The sequence below is a fragment of the Motacilla alba genome, chromosome 1 (assembly GCF_015832195.1).
Source record: "Motacilla alba alba isolate MOTALB_02 chromosome 1, Motacilla_alba_V1.0_pri, whole genome shotgun sequence".
Lineage (NCBI taxonomy): Eukaryota > Metazoa > Chordata > Aves > Passeriformes > Motacillidae > Motacilla > Motacilla alba.
The window spans coordinates 33915886-33937807 of NC_052016.1; the positions used below are offsets into that span (position 1 = coordinate 33915886).

General features: G+C 45.2%; 1 protein-coding gene and 1 long non-coding RNA gene across 5 annotated transcripts in view; one reads left to right on the forward strand and one right to left on the reverse strand.

Annotated features, from left to right (window-relative positions):
* Window positions 1-420: 420 nt before the first annotated feature.
* Window positions 421-21909, reverse strand: LOC119700218. Its single transcript, XR_005256709.1, has 3 exons — window positions 20076-21909; window positions 8995-9128; window positions 421-5998 (listed from the first exon to the last, which is right to left on the reverse strand). It is a non-coding gene; the product is annotated as an uncharacterized LOC119700218 (long non-coding RNA).
* The window catches only part of SLC22A15 (solute carrier family 22 member 15), a 31459-nt gene continuing 29431 nt past the window's right edge, over window positions 19895-21922 (forward strand). For 3 of the 4 annotated variants that reach the window (XR_005256702.1, XM_038134843.1, XM_038134818.1), the window contains exon 1: window positions 19895-20114. Coding sequence is in view for 2 of the 4 variants with exons in the window: in XM_038134843.1 (XP_037990771.1) it covers window positions 20028-20114 (87 nt within the window). In the remaining 2 variants the exon portion in view is untranslated. The remainder of the gene's footprint in view (window positions 20115-21922) is intronic. The other variant, XM_038134828.1, reaches the window with a different exon arrangement.

Consider the following 21922-nt stretch of genomic DNA (forward strand, 5'->3'; position numbering starts at 1 on the left):
TCAGCTGGGAGGGAGAAGGCTATCTCAGGAGTGATGGCAGGTGCTGCTGAGCTATTTCCATTTTCCAGCTCTGCAACCTCAGGAACCTCTTTAATCCAAACCACCCGCCAAGCTCCATTCACTGGCCCTGAAGATCAGCCAGTGGATTTGGATTCATTTTTAAGGCTGTCTTTAATTTTTTTGAAGTATCTTGCTGGCGGATTTTTGGTCTCACCTGTGACTCAAGAAGAGATTTGCAAATCTCTTTCTCACATTTTCAGCCACTTAAAGGGGCACATCACACTAAGAATTTAGGTTCTGCTTTCAATAGAGGAAACACAGGAGTAAAGGTATATGAAAAGAAAACCAGGAGGTACAGAAATGCTTTGACAGATTTGTTAGAGATGAAAACATTCTTTATTTGATTTCTGCATTCCCCGGGGCAGTGAGGGGAACCCATATGCAATTGCATTGAACTAAAGTATGAAAATCAGAGAGTGAATTTGACAAGAAGCTCCACCAAACCCACCCAGAAGCTCAGTGAAGTGCAAAATGTAAAGGTAACAGAGGAAAGAGTGGTGTAGCTCAGGGGCAGGATTTCAGTTACCATGTTCTAAGGCGTTGGTAACAAGAACAGAGATAGGAAAATACACAGAAGGTACAACCCAGTGTGATCTTACTTTGGGGTTATGCTCCACAGTGTTGACAGCTATTGAGAGATGTCAAAGGTAGACAGTAATTTTTTAGTCAATCATGCAATTTTTTAGTCAATTCTCAGAAGGAAATATGCACACATGGACATGTGTGTGCTGCTACTGTCCAAGCGCCTTTTGGTGTCTCGCTTGCTGAAATGCTTTCAATTAGGGTTTGGAAGCAGTTGACTCAGTCAGCCTATGTGACACTTGCCAAAGACAAAATTAGTTTCAGTCATTGAAGTTTTCCTTCCAAAAAACCAAAGCATCACTTTCCCCTTCTCTCTTTCCCCTTTATTGTGGGAGACTATTTCTCAGGTAAGCGTTTAGCTGATTTTTAATGTCATGGAAACTTCATCTGCAAATTCGTTAGAACTCTTTGGTAAAGCAGCCTAGTAAAACAGATGATTAATATTGGTAAGCTCCTCATTTGCATATTAATTAGTCTCTGTACTCAACTAATTAAAACAGGCCTGCCTGTTTGTAGACTTTCTGGATTCCAGATTGTTGCTATTGCTCCCACGTAAGTGCATTTAGTGCAGCGAAGGCAGGCCATTGATACTACAAACAAGGCACCCCAAGCAGCAGTAGCAATATTTTAAGGAATTTAAGTCTATAAGGGAATTACTTTTAGTGTTTTCTTTTAAAAAAACAAACAAACAAAGCAAGACTGATTCTTGAAATGGCAGGATATAATGACTAAGCAGTGCTTCTACTTCCCCATTATGCTCTTGCAGAGCAGTACAATTCCAGAAACCAGACAAATCCAAGGCTAGAGGGAGAACAGCACTGCAGGGCACAAAGAAGCCCAGACTGAGCTGCCCTTAAGCCTTGCAATACTCACTTTTCTCCAGAGATGCAGCCTAAAATTAAGCTCAGGCTGATGACTCAAGACACAAAAATTCAAGGTTAATTCTGACCTGCATTGCTCTGGCAGAATTCTGTTCAGTCCTCCAAGGTCGGGGATGGAATTGGGGCTTGGAGTCCTTGCATGTCACCTGGATTTGTCCTTGCAAGCCTAGCTCATGGCCCCACATGCTCTGCAGAGATGCTGTGGGGGCGAGGCACTGGCTGAACATTTATAGGTAAAGAGCTGCGTTTTCCCCATCCCACATTTCCCTTCTTGTTGTGTGGATGGAACAACAAAGAAATTCCCCTGTTGATTCCTTGGCTTCAAGCTTTAGCACACAAAATGCAGCCCTCCCATCAGCCACAAAGTCCTTCTCCAACCTAGAGCCAGACAGTGCTGCCCTCTCCAACAGGATCCTGCCTCCTCCTCCCTTTGCCTGCCTTGAGTACACACCATTTCCTTCTCTGCCATCCTGGCCAACAGGCAGCCCCCTTGTGTTTCTCAGCCAACACACTTGCTGGTGGCCATAACACTCCTCTGTGTTCCTACTGCCGCTTCTAACTCCTCGTGCTGTTCTTGCTTCTAGACCTTGGCTCTTTATCTTCTTCACCTTCTTGTGCACCTGCTTTTTGTTTCTCCCAGCTGTTAGCATTCCTCACTTTGCTATGCCCACGGTTGTGCTGGATTCCTGCAGAACTTCAGGGACTGAGGATAAAACACCCAGGTCTGAGAGGCGCTTTATGATGTATATTTACTGCCATAAAATATTTTGCATGGCAGTGACAAGTAGGTTTTCTCAAATTGTTTGTGCACTGAGACTTTTCCTCACCCTAGCTGCCAATAGCAGTTTGACAGGTTTTATTATACTCCATTATTCACAACAAGCCAGGTCGCTGTGCCATATGCTGTCCAGTCCTGCTAAAGCTAACCATGTGCCCATATTGGCTGCAAACCAAGGCTGGTAAAAACCTGCTCCTTTTTTGCATGCTATTTGTTTTGAAAGAATTGGAGACGGGCTTCATGTCAGATGTTCCACTGTGTCTTATCACACTCTTTGCTCACCCTCAGCAGCCTAACCACCAAAACAATTGGAAAATCAGGGATCCTGGTATGGTTTGGACCTGGGGTTCTTCTAGACACATGCGCTCTTCTGGAGCTGATGGAGTCTTTTCCTACAAGGCAGGAAAAGAGCCTTAAATGTCTCTGGGGCACTGGCAGTGTGTTCAGCTTGGACTGTAGCTTTAGATATGGCTTCATGCACTGCTTAGTAGGAACCACAGCAAAGAAAAGTGCAATGTTTCTAAGACTAAACCTGTGCTTCACCAACACCAGCTGTTTTAGAGGCATTGCAGCAACAACAGTCATTGTGTCTGCATCTGGCTGGACAGACCTCCTAGTGAATTCTCCAACGCCCAGCCTGCTCCAAGCCTGCACTCACAGCTCCACGGCCCACACAACTTGCTGTTTCTTGCTTTTTAGCTGCTTTTGTTGGTCTGTTTTGTTTGAATGTTTGCTGCCTTGCCAAACCCTGCAGTTACCAACACACAGACCCATCTAGAAGAACATTTATTGCTGCCTTTCAAATCTGCCAGACTTTGGATCTCTCTCCTACTCATTGTTTGCACTATTCCTGTTCTCATATGGATGTTTTCCTTCCTCTTGCTGCATCCATTTAGCTGATCCTTCTTGCTGCTCCCACAGCTTTTTCTCCCCAACTCCCAACCAAGTAAGCTGATGGCAGAGGCTACTTACAAGTGCACCCATTTCTGGACATGGCTCTTGTCTCTTTAGGTGTGCTGTCTGCTGGTTCTCTTGCATTCCCTTTGGTGGTATATTCTGTTTTGGGAAATGAGCAAAAACTGAAAGGTTTTTGCAAAGTGGTGCATTCCTTTCACCCTGTTCCATGTCCACCATCACACTATGATTTCTCTGATCACAGTTACCAGGGACCCTTGTGGTGTGTGGCACTGTGAGGACCAAACAGAGGTCTTTTCTGCCCAACACTGTTCATGCAGGGTCACTGTGATGGTACATGTGAATCATGGTGGCAGCCTCAGGCTGGTAACTGTGTGTCTCCCATTGCCCACAGTGAAGGCAGACTTAGGTCTGTACTGATGACATGAAGTATATTTGATTTAATTATAGACCTAGATTTGCACTTGAAACCGAGTGTGAGGTCTGATTCTTGCATCTTCTCATAAGGTTCTTGATTTCCATCACATCCTTAATGTATCTCAGTTTCTAATAGTCCAACCATTTGCAGAAATTATAATTTTAATGCTGTGTATGAACATGAATTGCAACAGACTGGATACTTCATTTTTGTCATACAGCCAGGAATCTTCTTGCCACTGTCTTTTTCTCTTCATGTTGTCAGAAAACATCTATAGATGTTCTTCATTATTTTCTGGCTTTATAGCCAAGGCCAGCAAAACTCTCAGCTTCATTAGTCTCACAGATGGCACAAAGGGGTTACTACCTAACTTCATCTTAGTCTTGAAGGGCTTTCACCTTCTTGAAATATTTTGGTACAGAGCTGGATAAGATGTACAATAATCTCTTCATCTTCACATATGACAAGGATGTTCTGGCATTCCCCCAAGATACCATACAATAAACTGAGTGCCAGCATCTCACACAGCCTTTGTTAGGCTGTCTACCACAGACCCCAAGGTAAGCTCAGGGCACAGATGCCCAGATCTAGACTGAGCTGTACCTCTGCCTTATCCTGCCTTACTGGCTGGTTTTCCAGACCTGTTGTAACCAGCTTTGCCCGAGCTCTGACCCCATCTCTTAGAGCTTCTGATTAAGCTCTTGGACTTCCCTTCATCTTGTTTAGGACAGCCAGTGGACTGTCATTGCTCTGCCCTGCTCCTTTGAGACCATGTGGGTAAAGGTGCTGTTCTGCCTATGTTGAGGTCACACTCAGCTTCCTGCCTGCCCTCCTTAGCAGAGCAGCCCTTATCATGTTGCTCCTGGACACGTATTGTGTTGGTACTGTCAGGCACATCCTGTTTGGTCAACTCCATAGCAATAAAAAGCAGCCAGCTTTCCAGGAGAATGGAAGGAGCCAACTTATCAGGAGAAATGGCCCAATGCTGTTGCAGTAGATCTAGAGAGACAATTAAGTCATCATGTCTATAACCTTCAGGGAAATGTTGGCACCCAGGTAACCTTGCTTTAGTACACTGCATACATCAATACTGAAATTCTGCCTGCTGTTGTCGGTCTGCTCTTGACTCTTCTAAAGCATGTTGCTTTCTTTGAATCTTTCCTGAGATCAGGATATTTAGCTGTTTCAGGCACATAATAGGTTGCTGTACAGAATAATGCATTTTCTACTGTGAATTGCATTTACCTTCCACTGGCCAATGCACAATCAGCACACAGATGTATTTCTCCCAGCTCATTTTCCTGCTTATCATTTTTCTTAGTATTGCATGGCAGTTGGATCAGCAGTCCCGCAGAAATCGCATTGGTCATTGACCTTAGAGCAGAGTTACTACAATGGTAACTGAATGGCAGCCTTCAGAGATGTGCCTCACATATGTGAATCTCCCTGGCTCTGTTGTCACACGACAGAAATCCTTTGCACTGGAAGTCTGTGTCATGTACCTTACCATCCATTATACAGCAGTGCTTTCCCTCTGCAGAAGAGATCCCAATGGGAAGTGAAATGGTGCTGTTTCTGCAGCATCTTCCACACCTGCTCATGACCTGTATGTTATCCACCTTGTCTCTTGAATTGTTTCTGTGGGATGTGGCCTGGATTATGATTTATTATTTGGCTTTCCTGCTTAATGAAAACTAGCTCTGGAAAATACACATGTTCTTCCACATCAGCCATTGTTTTGATGCTGCTTTTTGTTCAGTTAAGCAGCCCATGTTACTCTTTCCCTGAGTTTTCTCTGGGTTTGTGTCTTTAGGCAGGCTGGAATTCTCTCAGTTCACAGGTAGGATCACCTGCAGGATCTTTAGTGAGGCTCACTGAGAGTTTTGTTGTTGATGTTTCTTCCTCTGCCTATGTTTATTCTGTGTGGTATGTTTGTATAAGCACCAATACATTGTAACTTCCCTAAAAGAAGCTCTCTCAGTTCTTATTGCACTGGGGCTACTGTACTCACCAAATATATTGCAGTCTTCCCTATATCATGGGGGTAAGGGTGTGTTTACCCACAACAATTGTATCTTACTCACTACTTAACATTTTACTACGGTGAGATGTGAAAGGGATAGCTTTGACTTCTGTGTTCATGCGCTCCATAACCAATGATGATAAAAAATCAAAGCAGGAACACTTCCTTGCAGGCTAGGGCACATAATTTTGAGACTTCAAGCAGACTACCCCTCCACCATTTCTGCAAGCTGCTTTCTTTCCATGTAGTCTCATTCTTGCTGTAGATCTCACAGGATTGCAGGCAGTCATCCTCTTCTATATTGCCACGTGATCACTGGGTAAGAATCAGAAAGGTTCCAGCTATAAAAGAGAAGAAGACTCCTTAGGGATGATGACATCTTTTTACAAATAGCATTAAAATACATGTGCAAACTGACTTAGCAGTTCCTCCAATACTTCCTTCCCACTTTGACACAGACTGCTACATCAGAAAATATGTCTTTTGCTGGATCCTCAAAATCACTCCAAATGCTGCCCAAGGAACTGTGAGCCCTCAGCCCCAAACAACAGATGGATAGGTTTCAAAGGCTGGAGTCTCCACTTTGTCTAGCAGCTATTTTATTAGTGCCAAACAGATGTGTGTGCAAATGCCTCCTGCTGGAAGTAATGCCTTTGATCCCTGATATCTAAACCACGCACCGGTGGAAGGAGTCAACAACCCAGGTTTAATAATGAGTTATTGTTACCCATTTCTTTCTTATTCCCTGGATTCTCTCCAAGATGAACCGATGGCTTTGGTAGATCAATTGATAGACAGAAATAAGACATTGGTAGCTTCTACAAAATATTCCAGGCTACAGAAACTGAAATCTTCAATCTCTGCCGTTCAATCCTCAATGAAGAATGATGCAACACACTATTGTAAAAGGATCTGAAGATGATCTTGCTTATTAACAGATCACAGAAATGTGCCCTAAACCCTATTGATTTCTGACCTTTATCTGACCCATAAATGCTGCCCCTCTTGCCCAGCCCCGGGAAACACCTTGAGGAGCAGCATTATTGACCTTCCCTGCTTATCCACCTGACATGGTGCACTTGCATGAGCTTAGAGAGGATTCTCTGCACGTGACACCACTTCTAGGCCAGAAAGAAATGTCTGTTGTGTATTGTGTGACTCCAGAGTGGCAATTCAGACTTGGGAACTCCTACCTCTGTCTTGCTTTGACAAGCAATATTACAGGGTGAGCGATCCAAAGAGCTTGCTGAGTCTCACACACAGGTCAGCGCCTTTGTTTAAACATTCAACACACTTCTTCCAACTGCCTGGCAAAAGGAATGTGTTTGGAGGTGTAAATGATTTTGACAATTCAAGTGTTGTGTGTTAATACACTGATCAAAACGCTGAGAATTTTCGGGTCAGGGCACATCTGTTCATCTCGGCGATCTTGTTAAGAGGTAAACCCTTATAGCCTGGGAGACACCGAGGAAGCATTGCAGGATTTCTCTGTCTGGCGGGATTCCTTTCAGTATTAACTAGTGCTGGATCTCCACCACAGAAAGATTCCTGTCAGGGCCTTAAGCACTAAACAGAGACCTCAGCAATCAGTGTTAAACCAAATGGGACCGAAAAGGCCAGAAGCGCCTCCGTGCCGGTTCCCGGCCTCAGCACTGATGAATGGCGAAAGTCGACAACCATTCATCAACATGGCTAAATGAATGCAAGGAGTTTAGACAATGCTGAAAGAAGGAGCAGAGTCATGGGGCCAATCTGCAGAGCTATTCTTGCTCATGTGAGCTCTGGGTCAGTTCCCTGCCTGTGCTGCTGATTCATAAGATAAATCTGGGCACTTCTGAGGCTAACGGGAGGTTTCCTGTTGTCTGACAGGAGTTTGGCTTTAAACTGTCATTGCCTTCCCTGCTTAGGAAATATGGATACTTCTGCTCACTAGGGAAGCTCCCTTTTGGCTTGCACTGCCTAGGATGTAACAAAAAGCTAAATCTCCCTGCCTGGGTGCAATGCAGCTTGTCTATCAAGAAATATCCCTGAGAATAAACACTTCTGTTGAGTTGCTGCACTTCATTCCTAACAAAGCAGAACAATTTGCATTACAACTCAGTTGTTTTAGAAGACAATGGGTGAAATCTGGAGCTTGACACTTGGCTTTCACTCAGTCTGTCTTCTGTGGGACTATTGCCAGCTAACTAAGGGACGGAAGACAGTGTAAGATGCAGTAGTACCAACAGTGCATTTTTACAGTGCTGTTTGTCCAAAGGCTTCAGAGTGAGTATATTTATAAACTAAGGTAAAGCTCAGGGAAATCAGTTGAAATCTTTGCATTGACCTTAAGTAGCTTTTGGATCAGTGACAAAATAAGGAAATATACAGGTTCTGGAAAATCCTAGCATGTAGGCGAGAAGAAAACTCTGCTTCCTCTTGGAGGGTATGGGAAGGAATGGAGGCACAGAGGTGAAATGGCTTGTCTGGTGCTGCTTGGATGATCTGAGACTGACACTAGGTAAATGCATAGATGTTATAAGTACTGAGCATGGTGTGAGGATGTTCAGTTGATATGAAATGGGATAAACCTCAAAATGAAAACTCAAATTGCTTCAAGAAACTTTTCAATCTAAAAAAATCCCAAAGTGTCATATGGTTTAGTATAGCATGAATTAAGGAAAAACTTATTTTAAATGAATCTAAAAAGCTCTCTTGACTATTCTCTCTTCCATTTCTGCCTTTCCCCTCCTTTAGTGTCTTTGTAGCTGTTACATTTATTTACAGATAACTGGAAATGGAACATAAATGATCCTAACTGGAACTCTAAAGAAATCAGCAATTCATAAGTGTATTTAAAAAAGTCTGGCTTAGAGGCATTAATGATGGATGGGTGGATGGATGGATGGATGGATGGATGGATGGATGGATGGATGGATGGAGGGGCCAAAAGGTACATGCTGACATGTGGGGTGAAAATACCTTAGATTCTCTAGATCTGGCCTCAGATCTTCCTGGTTTAGAGAAAAACTAAATCCCCAGACCTAAAATCTAGGAGCTGACTTTCTCAATTGTTTACTAGAAGATTGACCTGCCTCTGATCACAGCGCTCAATTGATTCGCTTGACAAGTCTTTATTGACTTTCAAATAGCTGAAAATACAGAACCTTGTCTGAATTATGAAGTGTGGTTCTTTCTTTTGGTATTAGAAATATAACATAACTGATCATATATACTGTAACTGGTAATGTAATTTACGTGGTCATGATGGGCCAGAAAATGACAGGGGAGAACATAGGACTCTGGTCAGATGACTAAAGTTACAGCACGTTTTGAAGAAGGGGTTGTTGTATTTTACCTCAAGTGTTGCATTCCCTTTCCTGGGAGGTGTTTCATCCATGCTGGCTGATTCTTACTTTTCCTGTCCTCCCCTTGGGCAGATCTGTGGTTCTCACCTCTTGACTATTTGCTTGTAGGTTTAGCAGTGCATCTCTGCCAAAAAAAGAACCATTTTTGCTTTTTCTCTTTCAGTCTACATAGACATAGATGTAACTTTTCTCACTTAGCTTCTTTCTGTTGATTTCTTTATTAGCAAGTATTAAACTATAGAGAAGTTTGTATTGAAGTCCATATGGCACATATGATAAAGTTGTTTCAAGTGGCACTGTGGACTAATCACTTCCCAACTGTTCTCCACTCATGAAGAGCAAAATCAGCTCTGCCTGTATTCTTAGCAAATCTCTCCTTGCTTTTATTGGCAATGCTTCTGTTTTGGCAGCAACCTGTCAAGTTTAGAGCTGGCAACCACAGTTTTTTCGCATTCTCAGATGGAACGTAGGCAACATGTTTTCTATGAAAACACCCTTCCTTCCCTTCATTAGTGCTTCCAACATTATTGTTCTTGGTACAGAAAGCAAACATTGGTAGCTTTCCCTCTCCCAACACTGTAACTTGAGTGGAACAGAGATGAACTGACATGAAGTTTTTGACTGAGAAAAAAATGTTCAGTGAAGAAACAACAATCAAAGTCCCGGTTAGCAAGGCCAGAATGGCTGAGTCTGGTATGCAAGTGCATATCAAGTCTAAGAGTTGTAAGCTGGCTTTGAATGAACTGCCAGGTCCACACTGTGCCATGCAGAGATACTCAATTCAGAGTACTGGAAATGTTACGGTGTGTTAGCTTCACTGCACCATGTTCCATTCATGTCCCATGCATCTCTTTCAGCTCCAGAAACTGATTCTTAGAAACACATCTCACAGGAAGCAAAGCAAGTCAAGTCCAAGAAGTCGGGTTTCTTTTTCCACTTGGTATAAAAAACGTGGCACACATCTGAAGCATCAACAGGATCAGGATAGTCTTTGACTGAGAAATGAGCTTGTCCCTACAATCCTTGTTTAAAACCCATCTGGCTCCCTGTGCATCTCACAAATGATTTAAAATCCCTACAGGGACTTTATTTTATCTTCCTAGATATCTGTTGTCCCAATATGTCTATCCTGTGAGTTTTCTACCTTTGGTCCCCTCCTTGCAGGAAGGTTGCCAGCCCAGTCTTTGCAAAAAGACCTGGGATAGTGGCAGTCCACTTCACAGCTGGCAAAAGATCTGGAAAAAGATCTCATAACATCTTCCAGCACTGTTGCTGACTCTCTGTGCATCTCACAGAACTTACAAAAATCAGCTTTGCTTCTGGCCTCCATTTCCCTAAGACTTCTAAAACTGACTTTTGAATTCTTGCTCCACTCTAGCCCCTAGGACATCTGGTAATTTAGGGTGGGATTCAGTTCCCCATACTCACACATGAGGATTTGAAAAATAAACTGGGAGGAAGTTTATCTCTGCTGAGAAGCTCAGAGCCCCTTCTCTTGCCCACCCTGGGGTTAGGATGGATATCCCAGCCTCACTGAAGAGTAACGCAGCTGTTCACACTTGTGCTTCCTTTATCCCTCCAAATGGAGCCTTTGCCCCCACGACACAATGCACTTCAGTGACTGCAATCATTAAAGGCGTTGGAAATAGGGTTTGAGACTTATGCAAACTCCTGCCTCAGGTGTCATGACCAACGAACCGATCAAAAATGCCAGCTCCTCTTAGAATGCCATCCCTGAATTCATACCCCACGGCAGATCTGTCACACAGTAGCCAAACGTGTTAATACAGCTGAAGACTTTAGGTACACTTGTACCCTCAAAACTCAGTGGAGTTGCTGTCATTCTCCAACTGTTCAGTGGCCTAGATGAAATTAGTTAGAAGTCTAAATGCAGCAGCTAATAAAGACACTGTATTTCCACCTCAGAAAAAGCACCACCTCTCTTTGCTACCAGATGTCCTCCTGGGCAGTTTGAGTCAATGAGGAGCTAAGTGATGGAGAATGACCCCAGTCTCCAACAGGAGGCCTCAGGCCCTGAATGCCAGCAGTGGAAACTGAAGAAGGGAATTTCTCTATTGCTGCTCCCTACTGGGGCTTGGAGTTGATGTCAGTTCCTACTGATGCTGTTTGTCACCAGAATCTAATATAGTTGCTTGTGTGAACTGTCCCCTGCTCAGGAAACTTCTTTCCTTGGCTCCACACAGGTCTCCTGGAGATCAGTCTAGGGGTGGATCAGCAGAGCAATCCCATCAAAAATTGCAGGGTCTGAGGCCAACTGACGAGTACAGCTTGTGGATAACCAGATTTTGGGGAGAAGAAATGCGTATCCTACGCTATCTGCCTGCTTGTTACTACCAGAAAGAATTAGACTGGGAGACCAAACTTGGCTGGATGGATTGTTCCCACAGATTGCTCCCACAGAAGGAGGAAATCAAGCAGGAACATTGTCTGCAACCTCTTCTGAGGAATCTGTAGATACGAAGGTTCTGCATAGCTTGAATTCAGCACTACCGCCACCTTTGGCAGCAAAAGTGCTCTCCAGCTTTTACTTCATTTATATCAACAGTCCTAAACCAGATTGCTCCAAACGGCCTGGACCTGGTTACAGAAAATCACACATCTGAGAACCTTTTATGCACTTTCTTCCTGCATTTCCAGCTGAGGAGCTTTCCCAGGTAATCCTTCCTCTGTGCACTGTCCCAAAAGAATAGCAGATGTAACAAAGTAGACAATCTCAGAGTTGTGGTTCTTCAGCCTGGAGAGGAAAACACTTTGGGGAGACCTTAGAGCACCTTCCAGTACCTGATGAAGGGGGCCAAAAAGAGAGCTGGAGAGGGACTTTTCACAAGAGCATGTAGTGAAAAGCCAAGGGAGAATGGCTTTAGAGTGAAAGAAAAGAGATTTAGATTGCATATTAGGAAGAAATTCTTTACTCTCAGGATGGTGAGGCACAGGAACAGCTTGCCCAGAGAAGTTGTGGATGCCACATCCATGGAAGTTTTCAAGGTCGAGCTGGGTGAAGCTCTTAGCACCCTGGTCTAGTTGAAGACCATGGTGAGGGGGTTTGGAACTGGGTGATCTCGAAGATCCTTTTCAACCCAAAGCATTCTATGATTCTGTGAAAGTTTACAGAACAACAAGTGGCATGGAAGATGCAAAATCTCCTCCAATTTCACCAAATGAAGAACAAGGCACTGGCAGGTGGTGGCTGTCAGGAAAACAACAGGAGGTCCTCTTTCAAAGAACATGCAGTTACACAGTGGAAATCCTTGCTACAAGACACAGTGAACAAAAGAGTGGGCAGGACTTTCAAAGGGGACTGGACAACGGAAGAGAACCAATCCAGACCTACTAGATGCAGCAGAGTCATCAAGTTCGTTCAGGGAATCACCCACAATTTTACACTATAGAAATACTAGTGGAAATAAGATCTCCCTTTTATTTATCATACAAATCCAGAAAGACCAGAAATGTGTTTGTCTCTTGCTGAATGTATTTTGAATTCCTCTAGAACATGTTGATTCAGAAGATCAAGTATTTTTAATGTGGAGAAATCCTCTATTTGGAGGACAAGGATGCTCTCAGACTTTAGCATCATCCAGATTTTCTAAAAAGTCTTTGAGTTTGCCATGTAAGACTTGGATTCTACCATTTCAGTTTTCTAAAACGATTTCTCCCATTCAACCTACACTAACTCAAGACAAAATTGCTTCTGTGCAGTAGCCCAGAGTCTTAAAAATGTATAAAACTGCCATATGCATTTACTTTCAGGAATTTCAGCTATGCGATTTAGAGTTGGGAAGGGTCGCATTCTGCCCTTCTCCTAGGTTTTGCCAACATAAACAAATTTTGCAGGTACTCTGTACCTGTTATGGCAGTTTAAAACACCCCGGCAGTCTGGAAAACATGACCATCATGGCCAAGAGACAATATACTGGTAAGACTGGTACTTATCATCGCCATGTTGTGGAAGTCAACCCTTTGCAGAGCCACTGGTGCTCTCACTTCTGGTAGAAAAATGTTCCTTGGCTTTTGTTGTATATCACAGCTCCACGCTGGAATAGTGTGATGTAGTGATGGGCACAGTGACTAATAGTCATAGCAATTAAGAACTAGATCTTTACAAGTCTGAATGGCAAATTTGCATATATTTTGCCAGAAACATCCGACGAGACCGCTTTCATATTCTGTCAAAGATTAATCCCGGCTACAGCATCCAACGCCAGATTTCAGCCGTGCCTTATTTAAATAGCACATTTAAGCAGCAAGATGTGCAAGTTGCTGTCATGCCCTATGCTTCAGGAGACACGCCAAGAGGGCTGATGCTCGAGTGCCGCCCCGCATAAGCGGCTTGCAGAGAACTAATTAGCGGCGCTGCCAAGCCCCGCGCAGCGCACCGCGGCCCCTCCGCGCCCCTCCGCCGCCTCGCCCGCCGCGGCAGCGCTCGGCCGCCCCCTGCGGGCCCCCGCCGGCGCCGCAGCCGCTCTTTGTTCCCGGCGCCAGCTGGTCATTTATTGATGGGTTTTGTCCCGTCCTGAAAAGAGATTTAGGCATCTTCCCCGGCTCCTGCCTTCTGTTGGGTGGAAGGGTTCCGCCCCCCCCGTTTGTTCCACCCCCGTCGGACCAGAGCTGGGGGCCGGGAGGGAGCCTCTGACCACAGAGGGGCTCGCTTTTGCCTCCTTCCCACCCTGCTCTTTTACCCTAACTGCCAATTGCTGAGGGTGCCGAGCAGAAACATGAGAAACGTGGCGCCAGGGTAGGTTTGGATTGGATATTAGGAAAAAATTTCTTCACTGGAAGCGTGGTCGGGCATTGCAACTGGCTGTGCAGGGACCTGGAAGTGTACAAAACCATCTAGAAGTGGCACTTAGGGACATGGCCTTGTGGTGAAGATGGCAGTGCTGGCCTAATGGTTGGACTCAATGATCTTAGAGATCTTTTCCAACCTTAGCAATTCTATGATGCTATGAAACTGTGCCCTGTGTGTCTTTTTTAACCCATAAATGAACTGTGATGTCGGAACACAAAGATGACTTGAAACCTCCTTTTTCCTTGGGTAGCAAGGGAAGCACCTGGGATTATCTTCTTCCACTGCCTAGCTGCATAAGTTTCAAAAGAGTTCTTTGCTGCAAAACTCAGATTGCGTTACTGTCCCTTCCTGGTATTTTTGAGTGAGAGTCTTCCCTTGCAGACATTGTTTGTCGATTCTCTACAAGATCACTTTGAGAACTATAGTTCTTTGAAGAAACAAAGTGCACAAGACCGCTGTATCTTTGGAACTTTCCCAATGTGCAAATCTGTTTGCTGGAGAAATGCCCTACTACTACCAATAAAAAACCTCTTTGTGGAATTCTGTTTATTCATATAATGAGTATCCCTCACCTCCCATGTCTAGAGCTAAATATACAGAATCACATCATCCATGCATGCTTTCTCTGCTTCGTGCAGAAACCTAAGGTACATCTATGTGGTTCCTTAAATCATACTTTGGATAGTCCTGAGCTAGTGCCAGCCAGAGCCTGGCAGTCCATATAACCCAGCCTGTGCCTGCTCATCAGGTCCAACAAGCAGGTCCTCATTAGACTTTCCATGGTGCTGCCACAGTGCTCCTAGGTCTCCAAACTTCTGATAATTTTGACTATGAGCTTCTACCTTATACTCAGCAACACTTGCCTGGTGTCTGGCTGTCTTTACACCTTCCTTTTTGAGGGGTGCTCCTATATTATCACACTTATTTTGTAAGAGCAGGACAGGAAGAAAAGCCTTATTTTTTCAGCTTGGAGTTGCTGTTGAAAGATGTGATAACCTGCAGCAGAGATGATTAAGAAATTTAACTGGGGGGGGGGGGGGGGGTCAAACATACTGAGCAGAATACCAGTACTGCACTACATGGCACATCTGGGAGAGAAATAGCTGCTGAAATCCATGAGGTTATCCTTATTTTTTGCATTTTGAGGCAATTGTGAAAAAGCTATCATTTGCCGAATGCCCTCTCTGCCTCCAAATCCAGAGTGCTGTTGCCTCTGCCAGACAAACCACCTGTAAGTGCTTCTGCTTACTTCTGTGGGATCTTCATCAGTCTCCAGAGCGAGGCATGGTCCAAACAAGTCTTTTGCATGCTGGTGATATGGCAGAGAATGAATGGTGTAAATGTCAAGATTAAGATTATGAGCAGTACTGCAGCCAATTGATGACTGCTTGGAAAGAAAAGAACCTACAGAGTTCTCTCAAAGGCAGTGTGGCTCAACTGTTCAAGAGAGCCATTTAGAGGTACAAGCATTCACCTTTATGTTCAACATTGTTATCTCTGTCCCAGTCACTGCTGGGAGGCCACAGAGGCCAATCCTGCTTCTTAAGACTACCCTGTTGTTTTTTGTTTTTTTTTAATGTCTAAGATTTTAGTATGTTTAAGCACAGAGGTGTGCTTCATAAACTCCTTTGCTCAACCTCAAACACCTGTCAGTGTTTGTGATGAAAGCAGAGCTCCCACATTGTGGGCAATGTCTAAGTGATGGGAAACTGAGCAGGATCGAGAGTTACAGAGGCTTCTGGCCAAGAAGGTGTTGGTCACAGCTGTGCACTTCGGGGTGTGACCAGAGGAGACACCCTGAGAGCAACTCTTCACTGCCAGACATACATGATATGTGAGCAAGCTCAGATTTCTCAGGAACCTGAACTGGATCTGTTTTGCAACAGACAACTGTCCATCTAGGAAGGGACAGGGAATCAGCATTTAACATCATTCGCAGTTCAGACAGAAATTCAGTATCCCCAAGCCTCATCTAAAATTGAAAAGTGCCTCCAAAGGAATTGTTTGTTGCTTTGTTTGCAAAAAGTGCAAACAACACATCAGAGAAGCAAAAATGCCTTGGTGGATTGTTTGGCTGCACACTTAGTCAGGGTATATTGTAATGAGCCATATGCTAGCTTTGCATAGTATTATGGGGTAAGCCAGCTGCAACGAGCAGCTGATTAGTCTGCTTGGAAAAAAAATCTTAATTTTGCGTAACAGGGGGCCAGCAAAGGCAAGCATTCTGGCAGATACTGTCAACCCTCTGACTGCTCCTGTCATTGTGCTGTGGACTAAATGAAGTTAGGAGATCAAGAGAAACTCTGCTTTATTTTCATCCTAAAGGAGGGACCCCTTCTTAGCCCTGGACTTGTTTAATAGTAACAGGTTTTATGAACCACAACCCTTTTATATTCTTGTGGAAGAGATTTCCACCACTCTTCCCACAGCTGCCATTCTCACTGCAGCAGTCAGACCTCAGTCTTTTGCCGTTCAGTGTTCAGCACTCAGCACAGCCGATGTGGTGGAAACTTCCTGTGAGGTGGGGGATGGAGACCATGAGGAGATGGGAACCTGATGAAGTGCAAGATCGCAAAAGTGGCAACAGGACTGCAAATGTCCTTTCTGGCCCAAATTCCATCTCTTGCTCTAGCCAAAAGCTAATGCCTACACAGGAGTATCACAAGAGAAGGTAAATGTTTCCTTCAGATACCAGCTTTGAACAATTTGTCTCCTGGGGACTTTTCAGAGTCAGAGATGTTTCCTTTTTTAGACAAACCTCAGAGGAATTTTGTACTGTTTAGTACTTTTGATCCTTCACTTGAACCCACTTATCTTCTGTCATCTACAGCAGCCTGGCTACAGAGTGTCATATCTAACTCACACTATCCACTCATGGATGACCTGAAACTTCCTCCTTTAGGGACTGAACTCCTTTAGATCTCATCTGTGCCGACTGCTGAATGAATAATTTGTGTGGACACCTTTGAATGGGTAAGAAATCCCCAGCCAGAAGATGGGAACATCAAAAGTTCTTTTAAGGTCTTTTTTAAAACTACTATTGCTTGTGTTTCCAAAGAAAAATTACTGGCCATTATCAGAATCTACTACAAATGAATACAGCAAATCTGGAAACACAACATCAGTGAACCAGAATGAGGTTTTAGCTCTAAAACTCTAAGATAACTAATTTAGTTTGTTGGGGGGAGGGTTTGTTTGGGGTTTTTTTTTTGTTTTTGTTGTGTTTTTTTTTAATTTTTGTTTGTTTGTTTCCCAGAGAGGAACATAGCTTAGGGTTATGCCTTTGCACTTACATATATCTAGTACTTTGAATGCTCTGGGTCATCATTACATAGAGACAGAAAAGGGCAGAATGTATCTGGAACAATTATTTCAGAAAGGCTGAAAAAGAAGCCATGCAGCTGTCTCAGTTTTAGGTTGCCCAGACGAATTTGATGTTTAAGCCTCTAATGGCAACAAATCCATGAAGCAGTAGTAACAGAGAGAGGGTTGGGAGCAATGTGGAAAAACCTAGAGGGCACCACATTTATGGCTGAGTAAGAAGCCTGATTTGCTCTCATTAAAAGAAAAATTCCCTACAGACAGGATTATTAAGAGTATTCTTATTTGACATGGTTATTAATGAGGAGGAGGAGGGAGCAAATTGTACATTAATGAACTTCACAGACAATAATTCTCTGGGAAGATCTGAGGGCTCCAGCAAGGACAGATCATTGGCAAAGTGGAGTGCAGTGCTATTGTTGACTGAAATCTCTAAACATTGTATCCAATCCTCTCCAAAACCACTGGCCTCATGTGGCAGTGGCCTTTCATTGCCAGTGAGGCTTTTTTAACTTGTCCCTATTGGCTCTTGTCCTGTTGGAAGGCAGCACTGAGAAGAGTCTGGGCTCCTCCTCTTCATTCCTTTCCATCAGGTCATTTACACACATTCCCTGAGCCTTCTTAGCTTTAGGCTAGACATTCCCAGCTTTTAGCCTTTCCTCACATGACAGATGCTCCAGTCCCTTAATCACCTTCATGGTTCTCTGCTGGACTCAGTTTGGGAAGCAGCAGCACAAGAGGAGACAGCTCCCGGACAGCCGTTTTCCCCAGGCACAGGCATTGTTGCACAGTGTTGATACCTGTAAGGCCAACGCTGTAACTTCATTATGGTCGGGACTGGAAGCTGAATCAGAGGTGTTATCTCAGCAGAGGTGTGGCAGCAGCAAAGCAGAGGCATCATTTGGAAGGCAGCACCCCATGGAGGTGAATACAGAAAACTGACAGTTCTTAATTGCTGCCCCTATAGCAGGCAGAGCCTGGAGCTTGGGTGGCTGTGAGCCAGCATGGGGAGCATAGGGAGCAAAACCTCCAGGCAGGAGTGCTGAAGGTCCCAAGTGAGACAGAGATCAGAAGTCCTGGGGAATGCAGGGTGCACAAAGCAATTCGGGGGGCAGTACAATCCTGACAGGGAGACACATACCACCTCCTTCCCTAGGGTCTGTTTACTTTGGCTCAAGAGTCAGGGAGGAGCTGGGTGTTGATGGTAAAGCTCCCTGTTACTGGACAAGCTGGAGTAAAGCTCTGGTTGCCACAAAGTGTGGCCGAACTGGCAAGAGCGGGAAGGATGCAGGGGAGATGAGTGCAGAGCTCCCAAACACAAGGACATGTCCTCCACATCTTAGCTGAGCAATAAAATGAGACAAGTGCAGTTGGGTGAACAGCAGAAAGGTCCTGACATTTCAGAAATCCTTTGCTGTTTTGCCTTTAATCAATCTGTACTAAGCCTCAAATATGAAAAGAAGTGCTTAGGGCAAAGGTGAATTTCATTTTAAGAGTAAATTGCTTTGATGATTGTCGATTTGCCAAGATTTTTTCAGCACAGAAATGGTATTATTTCCCAGGCTCCTGGCATGGTCCTAAAGGTCACAGCTCATGACAACTCTCTTCCTTTCTATTGTTCATACAATAAAAGCTACAAGCATAAAGATGTTGCTGCTGCTTCTCGGTACAGCTAGGTAAAAAAAGTCTCAACAATATAAGTTGTTTCGTGTTCCTGGAGCTTTATTGTAAAGGTGTAATGAAAATGGACCATGAAAAGATCACTGCCATTTTGCAGGATGCCTATTTCACTTGTATTTATTTCCCTTCCCTTCTCCATGCAGTAGAGTTCATGCTCCTTCCCAAAGCAGTCCCATTACTTCTAAGTGAGAACTTCTACCCCATGTAGGTGCTGAAAATTTTTTTCATAAAATACACTACAACTACAGTTTTGTGGAAACTGGCGTAACGGAGAGAGGCACGTCCTCACCAGGCATTAAATCAAGAACAGTAAGATTTGCGTGGGTGCCGAACTGACCTCTAGTGGCACCTACACAATAGCCTCATGTCAGAATGTCAGATTCGGCTTTTTTTTTTTTCCTTTTTTTTTTTTTCCCAACTATCGGCAGGTAGGCTATGAAGTATCATTACAGAATATTCCACAGCTGAGGTGTGTCAGCATTTTGGGGTCCGCTGTGAACTGACAGAACTTAACTCTGGCGGTACAGCCTCCCACGGTGCAAACCCGCTGAGCGCACACGGTGACTCCACTGTGCTTTGCCGGATGAAACTGGACGGCGGGAGCCCAGCGGCTGCATGGATAACGCCACAAAACCGGGAACACTTCGCCAGCACGGACCCAGTGCAGTCTTCTCACCCAGCCCACAGGACCAGCGTGCTGCCCTGGTCTAACCAAGGGTGCAGAGGCAACACCTCTGTGCCCTTTCCCCTTCCCAAGAGCTGTGCCAGGTGTGACTGCAGGAGGCACATCTCCCCAGTGCCGAGCTCACTGTGGGGGCCCCGGCCCAAGGCCCCTCGGCGCTGTCCCCCGACGGCGCTCCCGCACAGCCGCTGCTCCCGCCCGGCGCCCCTCACGCCCCCAGCCCAAACCACTGCATCCCGGCCCGCGCGCCTGCGCTGAGGCCGCGCGCGTTTCCGCTTCCCCGCCGGGCGCCCGGGAAGGAGGGAGGCGGCCGCATCCCGGCTGCTCTCCCCGGAGCCTGCGCATGAGCGCCGCATCGCGCCTCCCGCCCTTCCCTCCTTTCCCTCCTCCTCCTCCTCCTCCTCCTCCTCCTCCGTCTCCTTCTGCTCCCGCTCCGCGAGGGCCCGGCCGCCGCTCCGCGCCTCGCCCCGCCCCGGGAATGCGCTGCTCGGCGGCCGCTCGTAGGAGCTGCGCGGCGGGCGGGGAGCGGGATGGAGGTGGAGGAGGCGTTCCCGCTGGTCGGGCAGATGGGCCCTTACCAGGTGTACCTGTGCGTCCTGCTGGCCGTGCTCCTCCAGGTGAGAGGCCGTCCTTCCCGCCCACTCCTGTCCCGAGAGGGAAGCAGTGCCGGGAGGGGGATGCTCTGGGTGTGGTGGACAGCTGTTCCCAAAGTGTTGGGTGGATGTCCCTGCGGGGAGTGCTGCCTGGTGCGAAGGCTGGCGTGGGAGGGCTTCTGCTGAGGGCTGCTGGTGGTACTAACACGTCTTCCACTCTGGTCTGTTCTGCAGCAGCGTGCTGCGCTCCTGGGACACAGGTGACCTCTGCCCAAAGGCAGCGCTCAGTTCTGCAGAGTGAATTTGGGGCAGGCAGCTGATGCTCTCTGTGCCGCATTTCCTGGGCGGTTACACCCAGTGCCACTCGTGGAGCACATTAGGAGCTGGTCAGGTGAAGGGCTGGCTGAGGTTGAACGGAGGTTTCCGTGACCTGGACTTGAAGACGTGGACTTCTGTGAGAGGCTCTGCTGGGAATCCTGTGCAGCCTGGAGTTAATGGGGCTAGACTGGGAATTTCTAGGTTGCATGTGGCTTGATTGTCACTGATAAAGTGACAGGTGGCCACTGATACCTCTGTGTGCAGAAGCTCTTGTGTAACTGCGGACAGGTGACGATTGCTTATGGTGCTTCGATTTGCCCCGACTTAACTCTTAGAGTACAGGGGCAGTGTCTCTCCCCTAGGTATTGGATGAGGCCCTGCATTTTGGGTAGTCAGGTTTGTGAGATACAAAGCTGGAACTCTCTTAAGTTTTGTGATAAAAGTGGAGTCCAAAATAACAGTAGAGTGCTAGAGGAGAACACTCTTCTAGTGCTCTAGAAGACACAGGCTCACTGGAGACAGAGTTTCAGAGTCTGCGTGTACAAGTGATGTGCTCTGCAGCCATGCTTGTCACCTTTCAATTTTGCTTCATCTTTGTGCATATTCCTGTGAGGACAGGGAAGGAAGACAAGAATAATACGTGTCCTGTCACAGTCAGGCATAGGACTGAAGTGTGGTTTGAATCTGATGGAAGTCTGGTTTACCCTATTTTAGCATCAAAAACTTCATTGTCATGAATTCAGCTAGGCTGACAAGTGCTGGGTTACTTCCACTGTGGAAATTTTAATAGTTGCAGGAAGGAAGAGGGGAACGTAAATGTATTCCCTCCTCTGCTGACCTGTATTTTGTACTAATCAAGAACTTCAGTCATGAGCTGTGACACTGAAGATGTCTTATCGTGGCAACCCCTACTTCCCCTAGACTGACCAAAATATTAAGAAGCTTTATGAGATGACAGAAGAAGATTAAGATGCCCGATCCTGTTGGATGGGATATCTATACTTGGTTGCAAAGTTTTGATGATAAACAGCAAAAGCTTTGTAGGTTTCCATTTCCTTGTACTATTTTTTTCTTTCTTTCATTTATACTGATTTAGCTGATTAATTCCTTAAAATTAGACATTGTTTATTCTGCTGGCCAGCTGGCTAGAAAATGTATACGTTCACTGAATATTAAGAATTAAGGAAGTAATAGTTACTTCTTCCAGTGCTGGTCATGTTCTGGAATGAACTGCAAACCATGACAAGTGCTCTGTGTTTCCAGAATTTTTATTATGGGTCATCTGTTCCATAATGTTTGTGTTAGTTTGTTTTGTTTTTAATGGATTAACTTGCATTTCTCATGAGAGAAGTAAACAGAAGAGTCTTTGCAAATCCTGGAACTAATTCAGAATAAATAAAGAAGGATAGCAGGTTTGCAGGTCTGCTTTTTTCTTCTCGTATTATCTTTAATTCTTGAAATGTACTAATGAGTATCATCCTCTGACTCGTAAGCTTTCTTTACTTTTTCTTTAC